Here is a 25026-nt window from a genome sequence, read left to right as displayed (position 1 = left end):
AAACCCTGGGATCCATAACCAGCAGAACCCAGCCATACCCAGGAATTCCTATACCTACTTGGAGCTCTTCTCAGCTCTTCTTGGCTGAGGCTCTGTATCCCAATCCTCCCAGCACCTCTAAGAAGTATTTAGTTCCCTCTAGACAGTCCTCCTCAGTCTTGTGTTCCAGGTTTCTTCACAGTCAGGAGGGAAATATTCCAAGCCAATTAGCACTTGTGCAGTATCCTTTGTTCTAGGAACCTGGTAATGTGGGACTTGATTCTGTCCCACGCCTCCCTCAACATCAGATATTGAGGCCACAGCTGCATAATTCTTTGGACATCAGTCACATAGGGCAATGCCCCAAGATCCTGGTATTCTGTCTGTACTCTCCCCACCCCCAACACAGTTACCTGGCAATAACCAGGTATTCTCCTCCCCATGGTTACTTGGTAACAGCTAGGTAGGCCTGGCCCAATATAAAAAGGGCTGTTTGCCCCCTCTTCACTCTCTTACTCCTGCTTCCTGCTTGCTTCTCTCTTGCCCTCTTGCTCACCCTCTCTCCACATTCCCTTCCTCCCTCTCTTCACGTGGCCATGGCCAGCTTCTACTTCTCACCTCTCTCCCTCTCTCTGCCTTTCTACAATAAAGGCCTTAAAACCATGAACTGTCTCTTCTGATCAGGATCTGCGCCATGCTGGCGCAGTAGAGCAGGTCTTCTTCTAAAGAGCTGCATGTCTAATCTCCCATGGGAGGTCTCCCCATGTTCTCAGCCACAGCCACCAACCCAAGTTGCTGACAGATCAAGCCAAAGATTCTACTTCCCAGAGGAACCAGCCAGAGCCCTCCTCCTGCCCTCTCCTTCAGCTCCCAGTTAGAGCCAGCCTGTGAAGGTGGGATGTGGGGCACTCAGTTCTCAGCTCTTCTGAGGCATCCAGAAGTGTCGGGCCAAAGACTGAGAACCTACCGTCCCTGGCAAAAGTGCAGGCTCAGGGATGCCTAGTGAATTCCAGCAGTTCCCTGTGGACCTCTGACTGTGCTCCCCAACCCTGGAGCACAGTCCTGTGGTTTCTCACAGCCCAGTGCCCACCCAGCAGTAGTTCAGGGTGCATGCAGTCAAACTTCCCACAACACCTCTAGAAGCAACCCTAGCCCTGTGACAGAGTGGATGCAAGTAACCCACAAACTGCAAAGAAGCAAAAGAGGACATAGAGTATATGTATATATGTATATATGTATATATGTATATGTATATAAATGTGGACACAGGTAATATAGATATACACGGCATTTTGTGATATGCTACATACCTATAATACATTTTAATTATTTTTTGTTGTCATAATGTAATTACATAATTACCCCTTTCAGACTCCAAACCTCCATATATCCTCATTTTCTCTTTCAAATTTATGAGTTTTTTTTTAACTATTGCTATACCCATATATTGCATATATGTATATAATATATATAAATACAGCCTGATCATTCTGTAATATGCTCCTTGTATCTATGATAAATTTTAATTAATAAATTTGGCATGGTGAGAGATTAATAATTTAAAATAGAAAAAAATTAACTATATTACAATGGTTTGTTTGAATATTGTCACTGTGTTTCCTCTTTTAAAACTATGATATTGCAGTAATCTTCCTTATGCAGTAATATAATATAAAAGAAATGAACAGAAGTGAAAGATGTGGTTATTAAGATCCTATCAATCTCCTGACATATCATCTGTTTCCAGTAATCCTGTATCACTGGGCCTCAGCTGACATCTCTTGTATGTCAAGCACAGAAAACAGATGGCTCAGATCTTTAGAAGAAGAATTTTATTTGTTTTGTTTGTTTGTTTCTAACACTCTTTGGAAGATCAGTGCTTTCAGAAGTTTTTGGTTTTCATCTGGGTATACTTGTTTGATTGTGTATGTGAGCATGTATATGCACACATGCATGTAGAGGCCAGAGATTAGTGTTATGTGCTTTCTCCAATTATTCACTGCCTTATCTTTGAAGACAGGGTCCTTATTGAGCCCAGAATTCACCATTATAAGTAAGCTGACTGGCTAGCTAGTGAGCACTAGGGAATCTGCCTCTCTCTACCTATCTAATTCTGGAATGTGAGGCGAACACTGCCATGGAAGGCTTTTAAAATCTAAGGTTCTGGAGATTGAATGTTGGTCTTCATGCCTGTGTAGGCATGTTGCACATGAGCCACCTGCCAATCCATCTCTTTCTTTTTAATTCATCTAAGTATTGCAGTGGGCCTTTGTTTTCATCAGTAAACAATGCTACAAATGTTTTCTATTTTGCATTTAACACATTTGTATGTTTTCCATCTCTTTGAAAAAAAAATCCCTTTAAACATGCTTGTGGTTTGGATGATCAGCTTTTGGGTTATTTTTCTTTTTAATTTTCATGGCCAATAAATTCTGGATGCCCATATTACATAATAAAGTTTTCAAATCCATTCTTTCCTGCATCAAATATTTTTGGATGTCTGGAAGAGAATCTTAGTGGTAACTTTCCATAAACAAGATAACTTTCATCCATGATTTCTAAGTAAGTAGTCAGGATCTGTGTAGGTAATTCTCATTTTTGTTTGAGAGCATGTGGGCTATTTACTCTACATCACTTCTGCCTTAACTATGCATCCTGCACTGTTGCAATATTATAGCAAGTTTGTGTCTCATTTTGTGTGTTTTATGCTTAAATACTTTCTTTGCACTCTAATATGTATAGACCTCTTAGAAAATTTCTAAAGCCCGCCACAGGATCTTAAGACTTCTGGTGAGTGGAACACAGCTTCTGCTCCAATCCAATTGCACGCAGGACCTGAGACTGCATTAGTTAGGGAAGCAGAAACCGGCCAGAGTAGGGCCACAGGCCTCATCCGGCCGAATCAGCACTAGGGTAGCTAGAGTGCAGGGTCGGCTGACACCCTCCAGCTACCCACGACCCCCACCACAGGATTTTGAGACTGCTGGTGAGTGGAACACAGCTTCTGCTCCAGTCCAATCACGCGGGACCTGAGACTGCTTTGGTTGGGGAGGGAGAAATCCGGCCTACATAGGGCCACAAGCCTCTTCCGGTCAGAAAAGCACCAGGGTAGATAGGGCGCAGGGTCGGCTGACACTCACCAGCTACCCACAACACCCTCCACAGGATCATAAGACTTCTGGAGAGTGGAACACAGCTTCTGCTCTAATCCAATTGCGCACGGGACCTGAGACTGCATTAGTTAGGGAAGCAGAAAAGCGGCCTGAGTAGGACCACAGGCCTCTTCCGGATGGACCAGCACCGGAGTACTGCCAGCTACCCACGACCCCCGCCACAGGATTTTGAGACTGCTGGTGAGTGGAACACAGCGTCTGCTCCAATCTTTAAACAGTGACAACGACAACAACTAACCCCAGAGATTACCAGAGGGCGAAAGGTAAAAGTAATAATCTTACTAACAGAAACCAAGACCACTCACCATCATCAGAACCCAGCACTCCCACTGCGCCCAGTCCAGGGCACCCCAACACACCGGAAAATCTAGACACGGATCTAAAAGCATATCTCCTGATGATGGTAGAGGACTTCAAGAAGGACTTTAATAACACACTTAAAGAAATACAAAGGAACACTGGTAAACAGGTAGAAGACAATAAAGAGGAAGCACAAAAATCCCTTAAAGAATTGCAGGAGAACACTGCTAAAGAGTTACAAATCCTTAAAGAAAAACAGGATAACCTAATCAAACAGGTAGAAGTCCTTAATGAAAAACAGGAAAACACATCCAAACAGATGATGGAAATGAACAAAACCATACTAGACCTAAAAAGGGAAGTAGACACAATAAAGAAAACCCAAAATGAGGCAACACTGGAGATAGAAACCCTAGGAAAGAAATCTGGAACCATAAATACCAGCATCAGCAACAGAATACAAGAGATGGAAGAGAGAATCTCAGGTGCAGAAGATTCCATAGAGAACATCGGCACAACAATCAAGGAAAATGTAAAATGCAAAAAGATCCTAACTCAAAACATCCAAGAAATACAGGACACAATGAGAAGACCAAACCTACGGATAATAGGAGTGGATGAGAATGAAGATTTTCAACTCAAAGGACCAGCAAACATCTTCAACAAAATTATAGAAGAAAACTTCCCAAATCTAAAGAAAGAGATGCCCATGAACATACAAGAAGCCTACAGAACTCCAAATAGACTGGACCAGAAAAGAAATACCTCCTGACACATAATAATCAGAACAACAAATGCTCTAAATAAAGATAGAATACTAAAAGCAGTAAGAGAAAAAGGCCAAGTAACATATAAAGGCAAGCCTATCAGAATTACACCAGATGTTTCACCAGAGACTATGAAAGCCAGAAGATCCTGGACGGATGTTATACAGACACTAAAAGAACACAAATTCCAGCCCAGGCTACTATACCCAGCCAAACTCTCAATTAACATAGATGGAGAAACCAAAGTATTTCACGACAAAACCAAATTCACACATTATCTCTCCACGAATCCAGCCCTTCAAAGGATAACAGAAAAAAAACCAATACAAGGACAGGAACCACGCCCTAGAAACAACAAGAAGGTAATCCCTCAACAAACCTAAAAGAAGACAGCCACAAGAACAGAATGCCAACTTTAACAACAAAAATAACAGGAAACAACAATTACTTTTCCTTAATATCTCTTAATATCAATGGACTCAACTCCCCGATAAAAAGACATAGACTAACAAACTGGCTACACAAACAAGACCCAACATTTTGCTGCTTACAGGAAACTCATCTCAGAGAAAAAGATAGACACTACCTCAGAATGAAAGGCTGGAAAACAATTTTCCAAACAAATGGTATGAAGAAACAAGCTGGAGTAGCCATTCTAATATCTGATAAGATTGACTTCCAAACCAAAGTCAGCAAAAAAGACAGGGAGGGGCACTTCATACTCTTCAAAGGTAAAATCCTCCAAGAGGAACTATAAATCCTGAATATCTATGCTCCAAATACAAAGGCAGCCACATTCATTAAAGAAACTTTAGTAAATCTCAAAGCACACATTGCACCTCATACAATAATAGTGGGAGACTTCAACACACCACTTTCACCAATGGACAGATCATGGAAACAGAAACTAAACAGGGACACAGAGAAACTAAGAGAAATTATGAATCAAATGGATCTGGCAGATATCTACAGAACATTCTATCCTAAAACAAAAGGATATACCTTCTTCTCAGCACCTCATGGTACCTTCTCCAAAATTGACCACATAATTGGTCACAAAACAGGCCTCAACAGATACAAAAATATTGAAATTGTCCCATGCGTCCCATCAGATCACCATGGACTAAGGCTGATCTTCAATAACAAAATAAATAATAGAAAGCCAACCTTCACGGGGAAACTGAACAACACTCTTCTCAATGATACCTTGTTCAAGGAAGGAATAATGAAAGAAATTAAGGACTTTTTAGAGTTCAATGAAAAGGAAGCCACAACATACCCAAACTTATGGGACACAATGAAAGCATTTCTAAGAGGAAAACTCATAGCTCTGAGTGCCTCCAAAAGGAAACTAGAGAAAGCACACATTAGCAGCTTGACAACATACCTAAAAGCACTAGAAGAAAAGGAAGCAAATTCACCCAAGAGGAGTAGACGGCAGGAAATAATCAAACTCAGGGGCGAAATCAACCAAATGGAAACAAGAAAAACTATTCAAAGAATCAACCAATCAAGGAGCTGGTTCTTTGAGAAAATCAACAAGATAGATAAACCCTTAGCCAGACTCACTTAGCCAGGGCACAGGGAAAGCATCCTAATTAACAAAATCAGAAATGAAAAAGGAGACATAACAACAGATCCTGAAGACATCCAAAACACCATCAGATCCTTCTACCAAAGGCTATACTCAACAAAACTGGAGAACCTGGATGAAATGGAGAAGTTCCTAGACAGATACCAGGTACCAAAGTTGAATCAAGATCAGGTTAATGATCTAAACAGCCCTATATCCCCCAAAGAAATAGAAGCAGTCATTAATAGTCTCCCAACTAAAAAAAGCCCAGGACCAGATGGGTTTAGTGCAGAGTTCTATCAGACCTTCAAAGAAGATCTAATCCCAGTTCTTCAAAAACTATTCCACAAAATAGAAACAGAAGGTACTCTACCCAACTCATTCTATGAAGCCACAATTACTCTGATACCTAAACCACAAAAAGACCCAACAAAGATAGAAAACTTCAGACCAATATCCCTTATGAATATTGATGCAAAAATCCTCAATAAAGTTCTTGCTAACCGAATCCAATAACACATCAAAACAATCATCCATCCTGACCAAGTAGGTTTCACCCCAGGGATGCAGGGATGGTTCAATATACGGAAATCCATCAACGTAATCCACTATATAAACAAACTCAAAGACAAAAACCACATGGTCATCTCGTTAGATGCGGAAAAAGCATTTGACAAGATCCAACACCCATTCATGATAAAAGTCTTGGAAAGATCAGGAATTCAAGGCCCATACCTAAACATGATAAAAGCAATCTACAGCAAACCAGTAGCCAACATCAAAGTAAATGGTGAGAAGCTTGAAGCAATCCCTCTAAAATCAGGGACTAGACAAGGCTGTCCACTTTCTCCATACCTATTCAACATTGTACTTGAAGTCCTAGCCAGAGCAATTCGACAACAAAAGGAGATCAAAGGGATACAAATTGGAAAAGATGAAGTCAAAATATCACTCTTTGCAGATGATATGATAGTATATGTAAGTGACCCTAAAAATTCCACCAGAGAACTCCTAAGCCTGATAAACAGCTTCGGTGAAGTAGCTGGATATAAAATTAACTCAAACAAATCAATGGCCTTTCTCTACACAAAGAATAAACAGGCTGAGAAAGAAATTAGGGAATCAACACCATTCTCAATAGTCACAAATAATATTAAATATCTAGGTGTGACTCTAACTAAGAAGTGAAAGATCTGTATAATAAAAACTTCAAGTCTCTGAAGAAAGAAATTATAGAAGATCTCAGAATTTGGAAAGATCTCCCATGCTCATGGATTGGCAGGATCAACATTGTAAAAATGGCTATCTTGCCAAAAGAAATCTATATATTTAATGCAATTCCCATCAAAATTCCAACTCAATTCTTCAACGAATTAGAAAGTGCAATCTGCAAATTCATCTGGAATAACAAAAAACCTATGATAGCAAAAACTCTTCTCAAGGATAAAAGAACCTCTGGTGGAATCACCATGCCTGACCTAAAGCTCTACTACAGAGCAATTGTGATAAAAACTGCATGGTACTGGTATAGTGACAGACAAATAGACCAACGGAATAGAATTGAAGACCCAGAAATGAACCCACACACCTACGGTCACTTGATCTTCGACAAGGGAGCTAAAAACATCCAGTGGAAGAAAGACAGCATTTTCAACAAATGGTGCTGGCACAACTGGTTGTTAACATGTAGAAGAATGTGAATCGATCCATTCCTATCTCCTTGTACTAAGGTCAAGTCTAAGTGGATCAAGGAACTTCACATAAAACCAGAGACACTGAAACTTATAGAGGAGAAAGTGGGGAAAAGCCTTGAAGATATGGGCACAGGGGAAAAATTCCTGACTAGAACAGTAATGGCTCATGCTGTAAGATTGAGAATTGACAAGTGGGACCTCATGAAACTACAAAGCTTCTGCAAGGCTAAAGACACCATCAATAAGACAAAAAAAAAAACACCAACAGATTGGGAAAGGATCTTCACCTATCCTAAATCAGATAAGGGACTAATATCCAATATATATAAAGAACTCAAGAAGGTGGACTCCAGAAAGTCAAATAACCCCATTAAAAAATGGGGCTCAGAACTGAACAAAGAATTCTCACCTGAGGAATACCGAATGGCAGAGAAACACCTGAAAAAATGTTCAACATCCTTAATCATCAGGGAAATGCAAATCAAAACAACCCTGAGATTCCACCTCACACCAGTCAGAATGGCTAAGATCAAAAATTCAGGTGACAGCAGATGCTGGCGAGGATGTGGAGAAAGAGGAACACTCCTCCATTGTTGGTGGGATTGCAAGCTTGTACAACCACTCTGGAAATCAGTCTGGCGGTTCCTCAGAAAATTGGACATAGTACTACCGGAGGATCCAGCAATACCTCTCCTGGGCATATATCCAGAATATGTCCCAACCGGTAAAAAGGACACATGCTCCACTATGTTCATAGCAGCCCTATTTATAATAGCCAGAAGCTGGAAAGAACCCAGATGTCCCTCAACAGAGGAATGGATACAGAAATTATGGTACATTTACACAATGGAGTACTACTTAGCTATTAAAAAGAATGAATTTATGAAATTCCTAGCCAAATGGATGGACCTGGAGGGCATCATCTTGAGTGAAGTAACACAATCACAAAAGAACTCACACAATATGTATTCACTGATAAGTGGATATTAGCCCAAAACTTAGGATACCCAAGATATAAGATACAATTTGCTAAACGCATGAAACTCAAGAAGAATGAAGACCAAAGTGTGGACACTGTGCACCTTCTTAGAATTGGGAACAAAACACCCATGGAAGGAGTTACAGAGACAAAGTTCGTAGCTGTGATGAAAGGATGGACCATTTAGAGACTGCTGTATCCAGGGATCCATCCCATAATCAGCTTCTAAATGCTGACACCATTGCATACACTAGCAAGATTTTGCTGAAAGGACCCAAATATAGCTGTCTCTTGTGAGACGATGCCGGGGCCTAGCAAACACAGGAGTGGATGTTCACAGTCAGCTATTGGATGTATCACAGGGCTCCCAATGGAGAAGCTAGAGAAAGTACCCAAGGAGCGAAAGGAATCTGCAACCCTATTGTTTGAACAACATGATGAATTAACCAGAACCCCGAAGCTCTTGTCTCTAGCTGCATATGTATCGAAAGATGACCTAGTCGGCCATCAATGGAAAGAGAGGCCCATTGGACTTGCAAACTTTATATGCCCCAATATAGGGGAATGCCAGGGCCAAAAGAATGGGAATGGGTGGGTAGGGAAGTGGGTGGCGCTATGGGGGACTTTTGGGATAGCATTGGAAATGTAATTGAGGAAAATATGTAATAAAAATATTAAAAATTAAAAAAAAACAAAAAACAAAAAAAGAAAAAAAAAAGAAAGTTTCTAAAGAAGACATATTTTATCAAAGTTGAGAATGTACTTTGTTCTTTCTTCATAGTCACCTTCCTCAGCTTAGCCGTGATGCATCAGCAGCTTGTATATTGGCAAGCATAGCCTATCCAATGATTTGCATGATACCAGTACAAAGCTATCCCTGAATCTGAGTAACCATCCTTTTTTCTTGCAATAAAGGGCTTTTTTTATTTGAAAATTTCTTTATTTAAATTTCAAATGTTATCTCCTTTCCTGGTTTCCATTTCAAAAACTCCTTATCCCTTCCTGACTCCCCCTGCTCAACAACACACCCACTTGTGCTTCCTGGCCCTGGCATTGCCCTACACTGTGGCATAGAGCCTCCACAAGACCAAGGGCCTCTCTTCCCATTGATGACCAACTAGACCATCTTGGCTACATATTCAGCTAGAGCCATGAGTCCCACCACTGTTTTTTCTTTGTTTGGTGGCTTAGTCCCAGGGAGCTCTTAGGGTACTGGTTATTTAATATTATTGTTCCTCCGATGGGGCTGCAAACCCCTTCAGCTCCTTGGGTACTTTCTCTAGCTCCTTCATTGGAGACCATGTGCTCGATCCATGGGATGGCTCTGAGCATCTACTTCTATATTCCTAAGGCACTGGCAGAGTATCTCAGGAGACAGATATATCAGGATCCTGTGAGCAAGCTCTTGTTGGCATCCACAATAGTGTTTGGGTTTGGTGGTTGTGTATGGGATACATTCCCAGGTGAGGCAGTCTCAGGATGATCATTCCTTCAATCTCTGCTCCACACTTTGTCTATGTAACTCCTTCCATCCACATTTTATTCTCTCTTCTAAGAAGGATTGAAGTATCCACATTTTGGTCTTCCTTCTTCTTGAGTTTCATGTGTTTTGTGAATTGTTTCTTGCGTATTCCAAGCTTCTGGGCTAATATCCTCTTATCAGTGAGTGCATATTATGTGTGTTCTTTTGTGATTGGTTTACCTCTCTCAGAATGATATTCTCCAGATTCATCCATTTGTCTAAAAATTTCATAAATTCATTCTTTTTAATAGCTGAGTAGTACTCCGTTGTGTAAATGTACCACATTTTCTGTATCCATTCCTCTGTTGAGGGACATCTGGCTTCTTTCCGGCTTCTGGCCATTATAAATGAGGCTGCTATGAACATAGTGGGTCATATGTCCTTATTACATGTTGGAGCACCTTCTGGGTCCAGTTTTCTGAGGAACCACCAAATTGGAACCACCAGAGTGGTTTTACCAGCTTGCAAATCCCACCAGCAATGGAGGAGTGTTCCTCTTTTTCCACATCCTTGCCAGCATCTGTTGTCACTTGAGTTTTTTATTTTAGCTGTTCTGACAGGTGTCAGAATCTCAGGTGGAATCTCAGAGTTGTTTTGATTTGCATTTCCCTGATGACTAATGATCTTTGTTCCAACCCACAGGACAGTAGACAGTGACTTGAGGGGCACCTGGAAGAAATGGGGTCAAGAAATGCAAAGACCAGACAGCAAGTCAAATGGTCTAATCAAGCTTACAAATTTGTATTTTTCCCCCACACAGGTTATATACTCATATGAGCAGGAAGAGGGGTGGAGTGGGGTCGCTTAGTCTCTGGTTAATGCACCTGTTCCCGAGGAACAGGATATTGACTGAGTAAACAGTTCAGCAGGAAGATCAGAACAGAATGGGTTATTAGGCACCTGTCCACAAGGTTTATAAGTATTTGTTCTCCACTGACTCCAGAATCTATGTCTATTTGTACTCAGCTGAGCTAGTACTTTCCCAGAGAGACCAAGACTTTGTGCCAGCAAGCGCTTAATGCAGTTAATGTTCAAACAAGGTTTCTCCCAACAGATGTTGAATATTTTTTTAGATGCTTCTCAGCCATTTGGTATTCATCAGTTGAGAATACTTTGTTTAGCTCTGTATCCCATTTTTAATAGGGTTATTTCGTTCTCTGGAGTCTAACTTCTTGAGTTCTTTGTATATATTGGATATTAGCCCTCTACTGGATTTAGGATTGGTAAAGATCTTTTCCCAATCTGTTGATTGCCTTTTTGTCTTATTGATAGTATCCTTTGCCTTACAGAAGCTTTACAATTTTATGAGTTCCCATTTGTCAATTCGTGATCTTATAGCAGAAGCCATTGGTGTTCTGTTCAGGAATTTTTCCCCTGTGACAACATGTGTCCCTTCACTTCATAGGAATTCTTTTGTCAGACTCAGTACTTAATATCAGGGTTGTCAATAGGAACACATTTTCTGCTCATTTATTCTGCTTGCAAATTTGATACCATTTCCATATTAACTGAACACTTATCATGGACTCTGATTAGTATATTTGCAATTTTTGATATGTCAGCAAAAATCATCCAGGATTTTTTCATGTCTTACAACTGCAAAAGTGGAATGTTTTTTTCTCAGCATGGATCTTAGCATGCATTTTTATTCCTCATCATTAGGTGAGTATGTTGGCCATTTTCAATTTGAAGCATACATAGCTCAGAATGTTTTCCTTGACACTCCAGAATTGCCCATATCTTATTCTTGTGTTTTGAGCATATCGTTCATTGTAGTAGGGAGTATTTCAGCACAAGGAATGGTTTGACATAATTGATACTATGGCAGTCAGTTTGGTAACTGAGATGGTTTCTACATGACTAATGGACAATAGACTATATAGTGTGGGTAGGTTGGACAAATAGTGGTTCAGATCCCAACGAGGAAGAGCAAAATGATGCATTCTTTCAACATGCCTTTCAGAACCATGTTCAATTTAAAACTAAGGAAATTTCTATTTAGTCTTTTCACACTGCAGCAATTTGAAAGCAACAGATACCAATACTTTAGATAATTTGGATAATACTTCAGTTATCTTGACTAACTTTATCTTGAAGTAATTTTTCAATGAACTTGGTGGTGGTTATTTTTTATTCAAACCATGTAAGTCTGTAGTTCCCTTAAAATTATCAACATTTCAAACACTAAATCACTCTACAGTTTAAGTTTTTCAAATTATGGCATAGTTTAATATTAGGCAACAATTTTTATCTCTAATTTTTCATGATGTTGATGATGGTACTTCCATTTGCAGTAGGATGGTTCTCTCCCTACTGCAACTTTTCTTCTTAATCCATTATTATTAAATTCATATCTTGCCAGAGACAATACCTCTTTTTACTATAAACTCTTGCCTACTTTACATATCCTCTATGTTTTAGCTCCCAGTGTAAATAACCTAATTATTACTGATATTCGTAATCTCTACTCTATTAAAGTAGAACACATTTTCTTTGATTATCATCTCTTTTCATACATGGCCTGAATTCAATAGCCCTTTATTTCTGCCCTTTTCCCACTTCTGTACATTCCCTGGAGAAACAGTAGCAGCTGATTAGGATTACTGTGTTTGCAAAGAGAACTAGACTGTGTGCTCCTGGTTCCTCACTTACTCTTTTCTTTTCTTTCTTTTTTTCCATTTATTTATTTGTTTATTTTACATCTTGATCACTGCTCCCCACTCCTGGTTGCCCCACTCCTTCCTCCCATTTTCCCCTGCCCCCTTCTCCTCTGAGAGGATGCCTCTCCATTATTCCCCCACCCTGATGCATCAAGTCTAAACAGGGTTAGGCACATCCTTTCCCACAGAGGTCACGCAAGGCAGCACAGGTAGGGAATAGATTCCACAGAGAGGCAACAGCTTTAGGGACTGCCTCTGCTCCAGTTGTTGGGGGAACACATAGAGACTGAATTGTACATCTGCTACATATGTGCCAAGAACCTTGGTCCAGGCCATGTTTGCTATTTGGTTGGTGTTGGTCCCTGAGAATCTCCAAGGGTCCAGCTTAGTTGATTCTGTTGGTCTTCCTGTGGAGTTCCTACCCTTTTCAGGGCTCTCAGTCCTTCCCTCAACTTTTCTATAAGACGCCTGAAATTCCACCCAAGGTTTGGCTATTGGCCTCTGCATCTGTTTCAGTAAGCTGCTGGGTGGAGCCTCTCAGAGGACAGTTATGCTAGGCTCCTGTCTGCAAGCATAACATAAATAATGTTGGAGATTGGTGCTTGTCTATGGGATGGGTTCAATTTGGAACAGTTATTGGTTAGCCATTCCCTTAGTTTTGGCTTCATCTTTGTCCCTCCTTTTCTTATAGACAGGAAAACTCTGGAGTCAAAAGAATTATGGGTAGGTTGGTGTCCTTATCTATCCATGGGGGATCCTGCCTGGCTACAGGAGGTAGCTTCTTAATGTTTTATATCCATGTTGCTATGTATCTCAGCTAAGGTCACCAGAACTGACTCCTGAGAGTTTCCCCATCACAGGTCTCTGAGACAGATGCTTTCCCTGCCCTAGCTGCAAATTGCCATTTATTATCCTGGCCTTCTAGCCTTCTCTTCTTTATCTCCCCAAACCTGATCCTGATCTTCCCATTCCCCTCCTCATCCTCCCTTCTTCCCAGTTTCCTCCCTCCATCTGCCTCCTATGACTATTTTATTCTCCCTTCTAAGTGAGATTCAAGAATTCTCTCTTGTGCTATCCTTCTTGTTTAGCTTCTTTGTGTCTATGGAGTGTATTGTGGGTATCCTATACTTTATGAGTAAATACCATGCATGTCATTTTGGGACTGTGTTACCTCACTCAGGATGATATATTCTAGTTTCATCAAATGCCTGAAAAATTCATGATGTCCTTGTTTTTAATAACTGAATAGTATTCTATTGTATAAATAAACCATACTTCCAGTATCTATTCTTTAGTTGAGGGACTTCTGGGTTGTTTCCCTTTTCTTGCTATTACAAATAAAGCTGAAAAATAAGCTTGAATAAGTGTCCCTGTGGTATAATGGGGCATCTTTTGGGTATATGTCTAGGAGTGGTATAGATGATACCTATTTGAGGTAGACTATTTTCAATTTTCTGAGAAACTGCCTAATTGATTTTCAGAGTGAATGTATAAGTTTGCTCTCCACTACCAAAGGAGGAGTGTCCTCCTTTCTCAACATCTTTGGCACCATGTGCTGTCACTTGAAGTTTTGAACTTAGCCATTCTAATGGGTGTAATAAAGAAGGAATCTCGGGTTGTTTTGATTTGCATTTCCCCAATGACATAGGACATTGAACATTCTTTAAGTGCTTCTGAGCCCTTTGATATTCCTATGTTGTGAATTCTTTGTTTAGCTCTGTACCCTATTTTTAAACTAGGTTATTTGGTTGTTGGTATCTGACTTCTTGAGTTCTTTGTAGATATTAGATATTAGCCCTGTGTTGAAAGTAGTGTTGGTGGAGATCTTTTTCCAATCTGTAGGTTGCCATTTTGTCCTATTGACAGTGTCATTTGCCTTAGAAAAGTTTTGCAGTTTCATGAGGTACCATTTATCAATTGCTGATCTTTGAGCCTGAACTATTGCTGTTTTGTTCAGTAAATTATCTCCTGTACCAATGAGTTCAAGACCATTTCCAACTTTCTCTTCCTTTAGATTAGTGTATTTGGTTTTATTGGTTGATGTCTTTGATCTACTTAGACTTGAGTTTTTGTGCAGGGTGAGAAATATGGATTTATTTGAATCCTTCTACATGTAGGCATCTGATTAGATCAGCACCATTTGTTGAAGATGCTTTCTTTTTTTCATTGTATGGATTTGTTTTCTTTGTCAAAAATAAAGTGTCCATGGGTGTGTGGCTTTACTTCTGGGTCTTCAATTAGATTCCATTGATCACCCTCTCTGTTTCTATACCAGTACCATGCACTTCTTATTAATATTGATCTGTAGTACAGCTCACAATCAGGGGTAGTGATTTCTCCAGAAGTTCTTCTATTTTTCAGGATTGTTTTTTAGCTATAATGGGTATTTAGTTTTCCATACGAAGTTGAGAATTGCTCTTTCAATGTCTGTAAACATTGCATTGAATCTGTAGATTGTCTTTGGTAAGACACCAATTTTTAATATGGATCCATGAACATGGAAGATCCTTCCATCTTCTGGTATTTTCTTCAATTTATTTCCTGAGGAACTTAAACTTCTTGTCATACAGTTTTTTTTTTTTTCTTGTTTGATTATAGTCACACCAATATATTTTATATTATTAATGGCTATTTTGAATGGGTTATTTCCATAATTTCTATCTCAGCCTGTTTATCATTTGTAAAATGAAGGGCTACTGATTTCTTTGAGATAATTTCATATTCACTTCCTTTACTGGAGGTGTTTATCTACTATAGATAGAAGTTCTCTGGTATAATTTTTGGGTCACTTACGTGCAGTGTCATATCATCCATGTATGGCAATACTTTGAATTCTTCCTTTCCAGTTTTTATACCCTTGATTTTCTTAAGTAGTCTTATTGCTCTGGATAAAACTTCAAGTACTATATTGTATATCTAGGAAGAGATAGGGCATCCTCATCTTCTCCCTAATTTTTGTGAAATTGCTTTACGTTTCTCACCATTTAATTTGATATTGGCTAGTTGCTTGCTGTATATTGGTTTTTAATATTTAGGTATGTGCCTTAATATCCCTGATCTCTCCAAGACTTTTAACATGAAGGGTACTAGATTTTTTCAGAGGCTTGTTCAGAATCTAATGAGATGACCATGTTTTTTTTTTTTCAGTTTGTTTATATGATAAGAATACATTGATGAATGTTCATATATAGAGTCATCAAAGCTCATTGGGATGAAGCCTACTTGATAATTGTAAATAAAGATTTTGATGTGTTCTTGGTCATTTTCTCAGAATTTTACTGAGTATTTTTGAATTGATGTATATAAGAGAAATTGGTTTGAAATTCACTTTCTTTGTTGAGTCTTAATCTGGTTTATATATCAGGGTAACTATGGACTCATAGAATGAGTTTGGCAGAATTTCTTCTGTTTCTATTTTGTGGAATAGTTTGAGGAGTGCTTGTATTAACTTTTTTGAAAGTCTGTTGGAATTCTGCACTAATACTGACTGGCACTGTTTTGTTTTTGTTTTTGTTTTTGACTAAATGACAGCTCTATTTCCTTATGGGTTACAGGACTGTTTAGGTAGTTTACCTGATCTTGATTTATCTTTGTTTGGTAAGAAAAGAAATAAGAAAATAATCCTTTTTGTTCTTTTTTAGTTTTTCCAATTATGTGGAGCATAGATAGGCTTTTGAAGTAAGACCTACTGATTTTTGTAAATTTCCACAGTTTCTGTTGTTATGTTTCCCTTTTTATTTTTGATTTTGTTAATTTGGATACTGTCTTTGTGCCTTTTAGTTAGTTTGGCTAAGGGTTTGTCTGCCTTCTTGATTTTTTTCAAAGAAACAGCTCTTGGTTTTGTTGATTCTTTGTATCATTCGCTTTGCTTCTTTGGTTGAATTCAGCCTTGATTTTGACTATTCCCTTGCCATGGGCTCCTCTTGGGTGTGCTTGCTTCTTTCTGTTCTAGAGATTTCAGGTGTGCTATTAGGTTGATCATATGTGATCTCTACAATTTCTTCATGACGGCACTTAGTGCTATGAACCAACTCTTACCACTGCTTTCATTATGTCTTATATATTTGTATATGTTATGCTTTTATTTTCATTGACTTCTAGAAAGTCTTTAATTTCTTTCTTCCCTAACCAAGTTATCATTGAGTAGATGGTTGTTCAGTTTCCATGAGTATTTAAACTTTCTGTTGTGTCTGTTATTGCTTAAGTTATTTTGTGTACTGTAGTTGTTTAATCCATGGTGATCTCATAGGATGCAAGAGATAATTTCAATCTTCTTGTATCTGTTGAGGCTTACTTTGTGTCTGATTATATGGTAAGTTTTGAAGAAAGTTTCCTGAGGTGCTGAGAGAAAGGTATGTTCTTTTGATGTAGGGCAAAACGTTCTGTAGATATCTGTTAGGTCCACTTGGCTCGTAACTTCTGTAAGTTTCACTTTGTTTCTATTTAGTTTCTGTCTCAATGATCTGTCCATGGGTCAGACTGGGGTATCAAAGTTCTCCTCTATTATTGTGTGAGTGGTATGTAATTTAAGTTTTAGTAATGTTTCTTCTATGAAAGTAGGTGCCTTTGCATTGGGGGTGTAGATGTTCAGAATTAAGACATGGTGTTGGTGGGTTTCTTCCTTTATGAGTATAACGTGTCTTTTCCTATCTATTTTGAATGTTTCTCATTGAAAGTCAATTTTATTCAATACTATAATGGCTACTCCAACTTCTTTCTTGGGTTCATTTGCTTGAAAAACCTTTTTGCAGCCCTTAACTTTGAGGTAGTATCTATCTTTGATGCTGAAATTATTTCTTACATCCAGCAGAGTGTTGGGTCCTGTTTATATATCCAGTCTGTTAGACTGTGTCTTTTTAATTGGTGAATTGGGTCCACTAATGTTGAGAAATATTAATGACCATTGATTGCTAGTTCCTGTTATTTTAATGTTGGTAGTGGTACTGTGTGTGTGTGTGTGTGTGTGTGTGTGTGTGTGTGTATGTGTCTTTGAATGTTTCTGATATAGAATATTTATTTCTTGTTGTCTGGATTATAGTTACCCTCCTTGTGGTGGAGTTTTCCTCCTTATATGCTCTGTAGAGCTGGATTAGAAGAAAGATATTGTTTAAATTTGGTTCTGTCATGCAATATTGCATTTTCTCCATCTATGGTGGTTGAAAATTTTTCTGGGTGTAGCTGTCTGGGCTGACTACTGTGGTCCCTTGGATTGGCACGACATCTGTCCATGACCTTCTGACTTTTAGCGTCTCTCTTGTGAAGTCAGGTATAATTGTGATAGGTCAGCCTTTTTCTTTTATGACTTTTAACATTCTTTGTTCTATATATTTAGTGTGTTGATTATTATATAGTGGGATGATTTTCTTTTCTGGTCCAATATATTTGGTATTCTGTAAACTTTTTGTTAGCATATAGCCTTCTCCTTCTTTAGGTTAGGGAAATTTTCTTCAATGATTTTGTTGAAAATATTTTCTGGGCTTTTGAACTGGGAATCTTCTCCCTCCCTCTTCTATTCCAATTATTATTAGGTTTGGTCTTTTCATAGTGTCCCAAATTTCCTGGGCATTTTGTGTTAGATGCTTTTTAGATTTATTATTTTCTATGACAGATGTATCAATTTCTTTAATTGTATCTTCTTTGCTTGAGTTCTCTCTTTCATCTTATGTAATATGTTGGTGATGCTTGAGTCTGTAGTTCCTGTTCTCTTTTCTAGGTTTTCTAGCTCCAGTGTTGCTTTGGTTTGCATTTTCTTTATTGCTCCTATTTCTACTTTCAGTCAATGAACAGTTTTATTTTTTCTAAGCATCATTTTCTCCAGTATTGAGTTCATGTCAAAAATTTGGGGGTTTTAATCTATCTTCTTGCATATACTGCAATCCTACTTCTTAATTGTCTCAGAACTTCAGCTATAAAATGAAGTACTGTATTCGACAATCCTTAAATTTTCAAAAATACCCAAAATGCCAAGTCCCAGTGATCCAAATTGTTTAATATAGATCAGGCTTTTGTTTCCTATTTCACACCATGTTTTTGGTTTATTAATTTCCCATATGACAGAAATGATTGGACTCTGAGTTCCTCCATATCAAAGCTACTGCCAGTATATCCTCCAAAGTAATGCTAAAAAGTCTTGAAATAGTAATCTCATATATTATTATTTCTCCACAGCTCCTTGGATTTATCCAGACTTACAATTTTTCTCAAGTTACTTTGTCAACTAGTATTTACTATTCTCAGCTTATATTTTTAATGGCTCAACAGTATATATCCTTATCATATATGTTCATGCTATACCCTCATTATATTCAAAACAAAGTCAAATGAAATAGTCTAGTTTACCCCTCTTCCACCACTCATGTTATCATTTCATTGCTTATAAAGACTTTCTATGCTTCACTTTTTGATCTGATAAACTCTAATTTTACCCTTACATTGCCAAAAATTGTTTTTTAATTCCTATAACTTACATGTGCTCTTCAAGCATACAGTGAAATATTTCACCTATTTAATGGTTGCTATATTCTGTTGTGCATTCCTGCCTCCATTTATTTGTTCATCTATTCTCCCACTTGCCTGTTATTGTGAGCATGTTCACCACATTCCAGTTTGTGGATGCAGGTTACATGGAAAGGGGTGAAAAGAATTATTTTTTCTAACATCAACTTACCCCTTGGAATTCATGCAATGCATATTTGATGTCTCTGCCCAGTAGTGGAAATTCTTTTGCACCTAAGTTTGGTTTGGTTGTGGGTTGCCTTGGTCCTGTTTGTATTTTGATGTTAATTCTGCTTCACAACAGGAGCTGCCCTATAGGAGAAGTAGATCATGTACTCAGGCAATCTCACTGAAACTTGTCCCATGCTGACTGTTCAAATAAAGGCTAGAGCTGATGATTGGACAGTGAAAGAGAAAGGTGGGACCAGTGGACTCAGTGAGGGGTGAAGGGAGAGAGAGAGAGAGAGAGAGAGAGAGAGAGAGAGAGAGAGAGAGAGAGAGAGAGAGGAAGAGGAGGTGGAAAGAATATGGAGCAGAACTACATAGCTTGGAAAAAATTGCATGTAGCAAGGGGTCTCATAGCTGGGGAATAAATTAGTATAGTGATAGATCTGCCCAATCTAGGCATATAGCTTATAAATATAATAACTGGTTGAGTATCTATTTTTATCTGATTTTTTCTATTTTGTAAATTTATTTAAGTTTTAATTTATTTACATTTCAAGTGTTATCCTCTTACCCACTTTACCCCTCCTAGAAACTCCCTATCCTTTCCCCACTCCTCCAGCTTCTATGAAGGTGTTCCTCTACCCACCCACCCACACCTGCCTTCGATTTCCCTATACTAGGACATTTATCCACCGTCTAGAACCAAGGACCTCTCCTCTCACTGATGCATGACAAGGCCATCCTCTACTACATATGCAGCTGGAGCAATGTGTACTCCTTGGTTGGTGGCTTGGTTGCTGTTTGGTTGATATTGTTGTTTTTCCTATGGGGTTGCAAACTCTTTCAATTTATTCCATTCTTTATCCAACTCCTCTTTTGGAGACCCCTTGCTCAGTCTAATGGTTGGCTGTGAGCATCTGACTCTGTATTTGTAAGGCTCTGGCAGGGCCTCTTAGGAGACAGCTGTATCAAGCTCCTGTCACCATGCACTTCTTGGAATCCACAATAGTGTCTGGGTTTGGCAACTCTATGTGGGATGAATACCCAGGTAGGAAAGTCTCTGGATGGCCTTTCTTTCAGTCTCTGCTCTGCCCTTTGTCTCCATATTTGCACCCGTTAGTATTTTGTTCCTCTTTCTAGGAAGGACCCACTGATCCACACTTTGGTCATTTTTCTTCTTGAGCTTCATGTGGTTTGTGAATTGTGCCTTGAGAATTTGGTACTTTCAGGCTAATATCCACTTATCAATGAGTCATACCATGTGTGTTCTTTTGTGATTGGGTTACCTCACTCACGATGATATTTTCAAGGTCTATGTATTTGCCTAAGTATTTCATGAATTCATCATTTTTAATTCCTGAGTAGTACTCTATTGTGCACGACTTTTCTGTATCCATTCCTCTATTGAAGAACATCTGGTTTCTTTCCAGCTTCTGTCTAGTATAAATAAGGCTGCTATGAGCATAGTGGAATATGTGTTCTTGTTATATGTTAGAGAATCTTTTGGGTATTGGAGTAAGAAATTACTACAACAGACGTTGCTTTATTTGCCATTGAATGATGTAGAGTTGTCACTAGAATGTTTTATGAATTAACTTAACACAAAATTAATAAACTTCTATAAATTTGTTTTAGTTTTGATAAGTTAAGAAGATATAAACTTGTTTAAATTTTTTTAGGAAAAAAAAAAGTTGGAATCTGTCATGCAAGCTTGAACCAACAAAAATAACAAAGATTAGGTTTATGAGACCTGAGAAAGAATGAAATTGTGTGTAGTTTTTTGTTTGTTTGTCTGCTTTGTTTCATGTATTATATTTGAAGGTCCACTAAGACCTTGAATCTGGCTTCAGATGCTAGCAATAAGATGTGTTGGCTCCTACTTCTTTTCCAAGCCATTTCCTTTTCTTTGAATCTGAATCACTTTTCCTTTTAAACCATTGCCATGTATCAATTCTTTTGCCTAACTTTGGGACTAAAAAAAAAGTATTCCAGCTTTCTGCCTTTCCTAAGACAGAGTTGTTTTAAATGTCTAAATGAATTTAACAAAGTAATAAACACTACTAAATATCTCTCTTAAGACTGAATGCATAGCATAATTACAAATGTCAATTTTGAAAAACACTTAAGATAACTACAGGGCATGCCACATGATGTCTCTGTATTATTTCTCCCCAAGATAATTTGCCAATGGACATTCCAAGTCCACCAGAAACTTCAGTTCCAGTGACCTTGCCTCCAAACAACTGCACCGATGATCAATTTGTCTGCAGGTCTAATGGTCACTGTGTTGGAAACATTCAGAAATGTGACTTCAGATATGACTGCATTGATAAATCGGATGAGTCATCTTGTGGTATGTGGATTCCTAAGTTTTGCATAAATTAGGTATTAAACTACTGTTTTTATGAACTGTAGCACATTTGCCTCCATTCCCACCTTAGGCACCCATATATTATCAAGTGAGACATATTTAGGAATGAAACACCCTGATATACTTAGATTAACTATTTAAATTTTTATACTATTCAAATGCACACAAAATAATTATTGTAGCAAACATCTTGAATTCATAAGAAGAGTAACTTTAACACATGAGATGTGTTTCCATGTCTTGGTGAAATATGACGGTCATTTACAGCTACCTGCCAATTCATATCTCTTCTTACATAGATCAGTTGCAAATTACTCATTTATAATTGAACTTTCCAGTCAAAGACGATGATGGAAGAAGCAAAATTAACACATGCCTAGGAAGTGAAACACAAGTTAGACAGAGGAAATGCTTTGTGTTATATTTCCCTTTTATGATTGTATGTGAATTTATCATGTTGCAGTACAATTCATAATGTTAAAGGTTAAAAACATACCAATGACAAAGCATAATGAAACACTCATCTGTCCTCATTAGTGTGTTAAGAAGTCCTATGGTTTAAGATTTCTAATAAGAGTCAAAATTTTTCCCGTAACTCAGAAAAAAGTAATTCTTAGTGTGCAACTATACTACAAATATAGAGTAAACCAAAATACATTCGAAGCTACTGCATTCCATAGTGCACAGGTCATATAAGGGAATAATTCTTATCACTTTCAATAATGTAAAGAACAGAAATTGAGTCCAAATTATTGTCACAAGATAATTAAAGACAGCATATGTTATTATCAGCATTTAGCATCCAAATGCAATGACTCACTGCAGTTTAAAAAAGATTGTTTTGCAATGACATGTTTCCTTGTCAGATCTTGTAGTAACATATGTATTTAAGGTTTTCATCTGTGTCATTCCACAATTGTTACTATACTCAGAAACTGGGTCAACATCAGATTTTCTACAGCATGCATGAGAATTCAATGAATTGATTTATTTTTTTTTTTACTTAAGCAATAGTGATTTTAACATAGATGGATGCATATACATGTTCTTCAAGAGGAGGAAGAGTAAAAGAGAGGAAGAAATTATTTAGAAAGCATTTTCACATGAAAGTCAATGGAGTTCGAATTTTTATATTAGAATAAAATCATCAAATAATCTTAAAAACATTCAAGGTATTAAGACCAATATAAATGTTATTGGATGTCATATTGCTTTGAAGGCAAATGCTTTCATTGACATCTTTAAGGAATGAGCCAAAGTTAAGTGGTATATTACCTTGAACAAGGAAAAGCCAATAGTTCATAAAGACAACAGAAGTGCTGAGTAGGAAGATATGGGAGATAGATGCTCTAGGAGCTAATTAACATCTCACCTCCTAGAGAGAGGACACTGTTAATGTATGCAATTATTCACATATTTTACTTTCTGTAGGGATTCAAAAAAATGAACCTCAATTTTTCAATATTTTCTTGTGATCATATAAAACATTTGCCTAAATATTTTATCAGTGTTTTAAAGTTATTTATGAGAGCTAGGGAGATGGTGCACTTAGTACAATGTTGGCTAAATAAGCATGAAGATCTGTGCTTGATGCCCAGAACCTACATAAAAGCCAGGTGTGACAGCTTAGTCCCATAAGCCCAAGGATCCAGAGATGAGAAGTTTAAGACTCACTGAGCCATGCTAGCCAGCTGTCCTCATCTAATTAATAAATAGCAGGACAAATGCAAGATCCTGCTTCCAAAAAACTGTGAGAAACAACACACAAGGGTGATTTGTAGGATGCTCCCACAGGGACACACACACACAAACACACACATGTTTTGTACTATAACTTTTTGAACCAAATATATGAAAATTCTGCAAAGTATAAACTTTCCCTTGTTGTTCATTGTTATTAGCTCATCTTGTCTTTGTTCTGTTTTATTCCAGTACTGGAGGTTTGTACATTTGAAGAGAGAAACCTATGTAAATGGTACCAACCAATCCCAGAAAATTCACTCCATGATTCAAATACATTCAGGTGGGGACTCGGTAATGGGATCAGTATTCATCATGGGGAAGAAAACCACAGACCATCAGTAGATCACACAAAGTAAGTGACTATATATTTTCAAAGTCTTTCTTAGGAGACATTTCCATGACCCACCGTATCCTAGGTCAATGTTATTGTAGAGATTAATGTAAAGCCTAAGATCAGGATAGTTGAATGTATTATTTTAAACTGTACTAGAAAAAAACCTTTAAAAGCAAAAATGGGGCTGCCAATATGCCTCTGTAGGTAAAAGCACTTGCTGCTAAAAATGATGGGCCTGAGTTCAATCTTCAGAATCACATAGTATAAAGAGTGACACAGTTCCTACAAGTTCTCCTTTAAATTGTAAACGTTATCATTTATATACATGTAGCAGTGAATTAAATTGGCAGCTACACTTATTTACCTTATGCTAGTCCCCAATAACTACAAAGAGAAAACAAGATTTATTTAAAATTGCACCTCAATTTCTGAGCAGTTAAATGATATTCCTTAAATTTCTATGCTAATCTGGCTACTGTACAGCCCCATTTCATGGTACTTACAAATTATTATTGATCTGGCTTCTCAGACACCATCTTCCTGGCTCCAATTCTTTCAAACTGGCTGCTGATCTGAATCTTCCTTTCTCCCTCTTTCATTCCTCTGACTGGCAGATATGCCACCATATCCTCTGTGCTGTTCAGACATTGGGTGATCAGCATTTATTGACGATAAAAGAACTTTGTCTCTGTAACTACTTCCATGGGTATTTTATTCCCCATTCTAAGAAAGAGTGAAGTATCCACACTTTGGTCTTCCTTCTTCTTGAGTTTCATGTGTTTTGCAAATTGTATCTTGGATATTCTAAGTTTCTGGGCTAATATCCACTTATCAGTGAGTGCATATCATGTGTGTTCTTTTGTGATTAGGTTACCTCTCTCAGGATGACATCCTCCAGATGCATCCATTTGACTAAGAATTTCATGAATTCATTGTTTTTAATTGCTGAATAGTAAGTACTCCATTGTGTAAATGTACCATATTTTCTGTATCCATTCCTCTGTTGAGGGGCATCTGGGATCTTTCCAGCTTCTGGCTATTATAGATAAGTCTTCTATGAACATAGTGGAGCATGTGTCCTTATTACAAGTTGGAACATCTTCTGGGTATATGCCCAGGAGAGGTATTGCTGGATCTTCTGGTAGTACTATGTCCAATTTTCAGAGGAACCGCCACACTGATTTCCAGAGTGGTTGTTCCAGTTTGCAATCCCATCAACAATGGAGGAGTGTTCCTCTTTCTCCACATCATCACCAGCATCTGCTGTC

General features: G+C 38.1%; 1 protein-coding gene across 1 annotated transcript in view; it reads left to right on the top strand.

Annotated features, from left to right (window-relative positions):
* The window catches only part of Malrd1 (MAM and LDL receptor class A domain containing 1), a 745053-nt gene that overhangs the window by 250104 nt on the left and 469923 nt on the right, over positions 1-25026 (top strand). Inside the window, exons 19-20 of the mRNA XM_021156265.2 lie at positions 21487-21663; positions 23614-23776. Coding sequence (XP_021011924.1) covers positions 21487-21663; positions 23614-23776 — 340 coding nt within the window. The remainder of the gene's footprint in view (positions 1-21486; positions 21664-23613; positions 23777-25026) is intronic.

This window comes from Mus caroli, unplaced genomic scaffold (assembly GCF_978045245.1).
Source record: "Mus caroli unplaced genomic scaffold, Mus_caroli_1 scaffold_2, whole genome shotgun sequence".
In the NCBI taxonomy this organism is placed as follows: Eukaryota; Metazoa; Chordata; class Mammalia; order Rodentia; family Muridae; genus Mus; species Mus caroli.
Note: the sequence above shows the minus strand (reverse complement) of the source record. Positions and strands in the feature narration are given on the sequence as shown.